Source organism: Trachemys scripta, chromosome 1 (assembly GCF_013100865.1).
Source record: "Trachemys scripta elegans isolate TJP31775 chromosome 1, CAS_Tse_1.0, whole genome shotgun sequence".
Taxonomy (NCBI): domain Eukaryota; kingdom Metazoa; phylum Chordata; order Testudines; family Emydidae; genus Trachemys; species Trachemys scripta.
Window position 1 is genome coordinate 97,935,228 of NC_048298.1, and position 6,938 is coordinate 97,942,165.

The 6,938-nt window shown below is 47.8% G+C and overlaps 1 protein-coding gene across 1 annotated transcript in view; it reads right to left on the reverse strand.

Annotated features, from left to right (window-relative positions):
* The window catches only part of STAB2 (stabilin 2), a 139,260-nt gene that overhangs the window by 98,634 nt on the left and 33,688 nt on the right, over positions 1–6,938 (reverse strand). Inside the window, exons 13-17 of the mRNA XM_034778700.1 lie at positions 5,772–5,915; positions 4,041–4,103; positions 3,821–3,940; positions 2,493–2,546; positions 1,414–1,494 (exon numbers count right to left, since the gene is read on the reverse strand). Of these exons, the coding sequence (XP_034634591.1) occupies positions 1,414–1,494; positions 2,493–2,546; positions 3,821–3,940; positions 4,041–4,103; positions 5,772–5,915 (462 nt within the window). The remainder of the gene's footprint in view (positions 1–1,413; positions 1,495–2,492; positions 2,547–3,820; positions 3,941–4,040; positions 4,104–5,771; positions 5,916–6,938) is intronic.

A 6,938-nucleotide genomic window follows, 5' to 3' on the forward strand; every position in this document is an offset into this window, starting at 1 on the left:
GTCCCGCGTCCCAACCAATGTTAGGTCAGGACACTGGACAAACAAGCAAATGCTCCGGAGCCCAGAAGTGCTTGCGCCCCCGCCACGACTCCGCCCCCTCCTTCCCCCATTGGCTCCCTCCCCAAATCCCCACCTCTTCCCCAGGCTCACCATTCCTCCTCCTTCCACAAGCCTGGAGGGAGGCCTGGGAGACGCAGGGGGAGCGCGGGGCTGGGGTGAGTGAGTGTCCGGCCTGGCCCCCAGCACAGGCAGGATTCAGTCGGGCAGTAGGGAGAGTAGGGGGGCAACCCGCGGGGCCAGGCGGCGGCTGTTCTCCCCACCTGGGCAGCGGGTCTCGGGAGCAGCCGCTGCTGCAGCTCCCACTGCTGCAGGGGGAGGAAGAGGCCGATGGCCAAGCTCGGCCGCTGCAGCTCTGGCGCCCGGGCCCAAACCCCCCGAGCCTGGGCCTGTTGCGGGGACCCAGCAGCGCTCACGCTGCGCCCAGCCCCTGGCCAGTTGTGTCTGGGCTGCTGCCCAGCTGGTGCAATCCCGCGGCGGCCCGGGGCGGAGGCATCAGTAGCCCAGCCCCATTCGTTTCCCTGCGGGACCTGAGCGGGACGGGGGGGCTGGGGCCCCCATACTCTCCCTACTGCCCGACTGAGTCCTGCCTGCGCTCGGGGCCAGGCTGGACTCTCACTCACGGCACCCCGCTCCCCCTGCATCTCCGGGGCCTCCCTCCAGCACTTGGGGGGCGGGAGGGAGGGAGGCTGTTTTTTTTTTTTTGCCACACACTTCTCCCCCCCGCATCCCGATATTTGACCTGGGTGATCTCGTCACCCTAACTCTCCTCGACTGGCCAGGGCTGAAGGAGGAGCTCAGGATTTGGCCCAGTCTTAAAAAAATAATAATAAAATTTGTAGACCTTCCTGACAAACCCATCCAAACAGTAATTTATATTTTTTAAGTGTCTTTCATAGTACTGAGCCCTGAAGGGCTCTGGGAGTGGAATGCTGTGAATTTTCCACTCACTCAAATGGGAAATTCCTTTGATCCCTTCCCAGTTCAACATTACAAAGTTTTGTTGCCATGTCGCTATTGTGGAAAAAATCCACACCTCTGATTGACATAGCTATGGCAGCAAAATCCCCCACATAGACTCAGCTATAATGGGAAAAGAGCCCACTTGCCAGTATAGTTTGTCCTTCGGGAAGGTGGTTTAACTATACCATCAAAAGAACTCCTTTTGCTGGTGTAAGCTGTGTCTTCACTAGGAGGCTCTGCTGGTATAGCTATACCAGTATAGCTGTATTGGCAAAGCCTTTCTGTATAGACAAGCCTGAGGCTCAACAATTTTTCACGTGCACCTAAAGTAACTGGATGAATGGATCAGAGAGAAAAGTTCATCAATAAAAAGTTAATTTCTCCTTGACTTACATTGCTGGTCGTGTTAAAATAGATGAACTGTCTAGCCATGGTCCTGACGTGTTCTATGGAGATGAGGCTGGCAACCTCCAACTGCAATGAGTAAAGTGATTAAAATAAACAAAGGAATGTGTGGTGGAGGTTTTAAGCTGACTGACTTATCAGAAACAGATTGTTAACCAAATGAGAAAAAATTATGAAAGTGTATCATGAAGAAAGGGGGGTGAAATCCAGCTGGGGGTTGCCCTGATGCAGATCAGTACAGGGGGACCCCCATCTGGGACACTATATGTGTGGCCTGTACCGAGCTTATTAAGACTCCTCTCCCCAGACTGGTGTGGAGGAAGCAGGGGCAGCAGCAAGACAGGGATGAGGCACCCTCATACATGCGTGATGTCATGGGACTCTATGTTCTTCTGTTTTGACTCTGGTAGAAAAAGGGAAGAACCGGAGAACTTGTTTAGATATTGACAAACTCACTCCTCCCAGTTTAAACCAGGCAGGTGTCAATCTTAGTAGCATCAGTTCAGAGTTATATGTGCTTATTTTAGTGACAAAGATACTTTCCCCCTTCTTTTTATTCCCGTTAGCAGTGCAGAGCCGACACAGCCAAATTATGTACCATCTCACATATCAGTAGTTTAGCAAGTTCCAGTTGCGAGGTGTGATCCTGTCATCTATTGGATTATATCTTAGTGGCAAAAAAGGTGCATTTACATCAAAATACCTATCTTGATTTTAAAATCCTAGTGTAGACAAGGCACAAGTAATTTTTACCTTGATGTAGCTAGTTGAGGTCAATGCTAAGCACCTTATCTGGGGTTGTTGCTGACTAGCTACATCAGATAAAAACTACAGTACCATGTCTCCATTAGGAGTTTACATTAAGTGGGGCGTTTCTATGTAAAAAACATGCCTGTTTTGCAGTGAAGACAGTCTTACCCCATGTGCTACCCTGTTGAATAACACCAAATGGAAACTGTGTTTAGAGAAACCTTTTGCTTTGAAATCACACTGCATGGCCAGAATGCTGCTTTCCTGGAGAAAGTCTGAACAGCGATAGGACAGGACAGCCAAGCAGTTACACTAACCTGAGCATAAGAAACAATGTGGTATCGAACGAGCTCCAGACGTTTCCATGCACCCTGCACAAATGAACAAAGGACTTTTTTTAACCCAATACAGATAGCACAAATCTGATCTGTTTTAACACAGCACCGATAAAATAAGGATATTTTTATCATTTACCTGAGTCTTGAAAATGTCTGTATTATTAGTGATGCTCCCCTGAAATCCAAACAGTGCTCTCCTCACTGCATCTAGTCTGTCCTAGAGGTTACTCTCATTTGGTCTCTGTTCTTGTGCTTTCACCCGCGTTTCCTTTTGGGGGCGACCTTTTATTTGCTGTGCATTTCCTACTAGATGTTCCCTAGGATCAGTGCGCAGAGGAAACTATCCTCCCCTCACCCCCGCGTTGATCTTCCCTTTCCACCCAGATGAAGTGGGAAGTGTTGGGGAGATGCTAGTGAGGGACATGTATCGTCTCCCAGCTCCAGCAGCAATAAAGCTACCCAAAACGTAATGAAGCCTGAAGCTGCATTAACTCCTATTCAGTGTCCCCTCTGTGCTGTGAAATCTCCCTTTAAAGAGTCTCTGAGGTCAGCTCCCAGGGAAAGCCTTGTCACTATGGTTTCAATGGAGCCATGCTACCAGGAAATCAGAATGGGAGCAGGTGGCTGTAGCCAGTGGGGGTTCACAATGTTTCTCTGTATGGGACAGAAACTCTGCACCCCAACCCTTGGATGGAAGAATTCAGCAGATCATACTTTGTTCCCACATTTGCAAGGAGATGGGCTGATCTAGCCTTTTCTATCAGGAACTTGTAGGACAGTGAATTTTACAGCCTTCACTTTGGGAGCAAGTAGAAGGGGAGAGGATGGATTAAGGGGCGGTGAGGACATTTTTGCCTAAACATGAAAATATTAGCAAAAACTAGGAGGAGGATTAGATAAATCTAGTTTCTGAAAATGTTATATTTTCTTGTTCCTTAGCATGAAAGTTCCACTTTAAAGCTGCTTAGAAGCATGGAAATTACCATCTGGTTCAGACCCAAGGCCCATGTAGCCCAGTATCCTGTTTCTGATGCCTCAGTGAAAGGTGTAAGAACCATGCAGTTGGCAGTTGTGGTGTAATCTGTCCCTCACATTAGCCTGGGTGGTATTCAGTCTGCAGGGAGCTTATGACCCTTTGGGATTTGCCATGGTGATGATGACTACATTAGCTCTTTTCCTGATTGCTGATAGAAAAAGATTGACTTAAACCTAGAAGCACAAAAGCTTAGTTTTATCAACACCAAAGGTGTAAAAGACACCTACTATATAAGAATCTGTATTGATCTGAGTTATCTGAAGAGTCATACCTCTGTAGAAAGCAGGTAGTCCAGTGCTCCATCTTTCATGTTATCCAAAGCATTGTTGTTTGGAACAAAGATTGTGTAAGGTCCACCATCCTGCTCCAAGACCAGTCCCAGGATAGTTTTCTGTTTTTTATTTAAAAAAAAAAAAAAAAAAAAGGGAAATTACATACTAGCTTTGTGCATTTAAAAATAGCTTTACAGAATTCCACTTCTATATTCTTACCTCTAACATGGATCTAAATCGGCTGTATCTTCTATTGTCTTGAATCACTGTCATTATGGTCTCCTAAAAATGTATTTTTAATTTGTATGTTACATTATAGTTAAATTAGAAATGAAATAACTAATGCATTTAAAATTTATTCATTACATGATCTTAAGTGTATTATCAATAGTGAAACATACTTTCATGCTCATAAAATCCTTGTTTACAAATACTTGAATTATTGAATGAGTCTGTCGTTAAAGACCTGGCTGTATTTGTTGTTTTCATTTATTATTTGTATTGCGGTAGGACTCAGACACGCCAGCTGAGAGCAGAGCCCCAGTACGAGGCACTGTACTTTCACATAGTAAGAGATGGCCCTACCCTGAAGAATTTACATTCCAAATCCACAAGACACACACAGGATGGTAGTATTGAAGGATTATTATCTATGTTTCCTAGTAGGGCAGTGAAGTACAGAGAAATTAAGTGTGTTGCCCAAGATCACACAGGAACAGGTGTCTTGAGAAGGTATCCGAGGTTGGGCACTGAAAAATGGAGACACCCAAAATTAGTGGTCATTTTTCAAAATCATGGTCTTCAGTATTTTGGTTGCTGGTTGAACTTAACTCAGGTCAGGAGTTACCCAAAAGTCACTACCATCTAATGGCTGTTCTGGGATATGTGTTGATGGTTTTAGTCCAGTCCCCAATGGACAGGTGTCCACATGTCAAAAATCATCATTACAACTGACCCTTTCACTGATCATCTCAGCAGAGAAGTAAATGTCTGAATGGCATGAAAACTACATTACCCCCTGTTACTTTGGAGGCTGTCCCTGCAGGTAGGTTTGCCAACTTTCTACTCACACAAAACCGAACACCCTTGCCCTGCCCCGCCCCTCCTCCAAGGCCCCACCCCTGCTCACTCCATCCCCCCTCCCTCCGTCGCTTGCTCTCCCCACCCTCACTCGCTCATTTTCACTGGGCTGGCTCAGGTGACTGAGGTGCAGGAGGGGGTGTGAGGGTTCTAGCTGGGGTGCAGACACTGTGGTGGGGGTAGGGATGAGGGGCTTGGGGTGCAGGAGGGTGTTCTGGGCTGGGATCAAGGAGTTCAGAGGGTGGGAGGGGGATCAGGGCTGGGGTTGGGGCAGGGGTTTGGGGTCCGGGAGGGAGTCAGGGGTGCAGGCTCCGGGCAGCGCTTATCTCAAGCAGCTCCCAGAAGCAGTGGCATGTCCCCACTCTGGCTCCTACACAGAGGCACGGCCAGGCGGCTCTGCGCGCTGCCCTGTCCACAGGTGCCACCCCTGTAGCTCCCATTGGCCATGGTTTCCAGCCAATGGGAGCTGTGGGGATGGTGCTTGGGGGTAGGGGCAGTGTGCAGAGCCCCCTGGCTGCCCCTATGTGTAGAAGCCAGAGGTGGGACATGCTGGCTGCTTCCTGGGAGCTGCGCAGCACGGAGACTAGCAGGGAGCCTGCCATCCCCGCTGCGTGGCGCTGCCAACCAGACAGTCAACGGCACGGTCAGCAGTGCTGACCAGAGCCACCAAGATTCCTTTTCGACTGTGTGTTCCGGTTGAAAACTGGACCCCGGGTCACTGTGCATGCAGGTCACAGTTCAGGCACATTGGCAGGGCAGAGTGAGGAAACTTGTACAGTTGCTCTCCATCAGGCATCTTTCATGAGTCCTAAATTCATTTAAAAGTAATATTTTAAAGTCCTGCTGACACTTGTATGTATGAGGCCTCACCTCTTTATTGCTCCCAAATGTTGGTTCCACGTTGTCCAGGGCTTTGTCAATAATGTGCAAAATTCCATTGGAAGCAATTATATCTCCCTGTAAGAGTTTTCCTTTCTTCTTACTTCCCTGAATCCTAATTTTTAATTGATTGTCCTAAAACAAGTCAGAGAATAGGTGCTGAGTCCTTTTTCTTGGAGCCGTTGCATTTCTATGCGGAGTCTGTATTGCATACAGCATATACCTTTCAGGGCCAGCATCTGAAATTAAATCTATTAGATGCTAGGGCCTGGTTCAAAGCTCATCAAAGGAAGTGGAAAGACTCCCAGTGACTTCAGCGGACTTTGGATGCGGCCCATATTGCTTGGTTACAGGACAGCAAAGTTCAGAAGAGAAGCAAGGATGTTGAAGAGCATTAGCCTAGTGGTGAGGGGAGGGATTTAACTTTACAATAACACAGATCTGATAACAGATGCTAATGAAAATCTGTCAGGAAACCATTTAAAGTGCAATTGAAGCTAGTGGATAAATTCCAACAGTCTTGAGGGAATATAAAACATTTCCTTATAGTATATATATTTAAAACAACAAAATGTTGCTGATTGTGCTTTGTACTGAAATCTGCAGGAAACCTCACAAGCCTCAGACGGCATTTGTGCTTTCCTGTTATAAATGGAATGACTGTTTATTTAAAACAAAAAGCAAGTCAGATCTGTTTTCTTAGGCCTGGTCTGCACTAGAAATTAGGTCTGCATAACTGTATTGCGCCGGGGGGAGAGGGGTTTGGAACTCCAGCCCCCTGACCGGCTTATTTAAGACGACCAAAGTCTTTGTAGAACAGCGCTAGATTGACAGAATAATTTTTCCATTGATGTAGCTACCACCCTTCAGGGAGGTGAATTACCTACGCTGACACAAGAATCCCTCCTGTCGGCATAGGTAATGTCTACACCGATACACTACAGTGCAGCTGTGCCGCTATAGTGCAGTGTTTCTCAAACTGGGGTCACCGCTTGTGCAGGGAAAGCCCCTGGTGGGCCGGGCCGGTTTGTTTACCTGCCTCACCTGCAGGTCTGGCCAATCGTGGCTCCCACTGGCTGCGGTTCGCTGCTGCAGGCCAATGGGGGCTGCTGGAAGCGGCGGTCAGTAAGTCCCTCGGCCCACGCCGCTTCCAGCAGC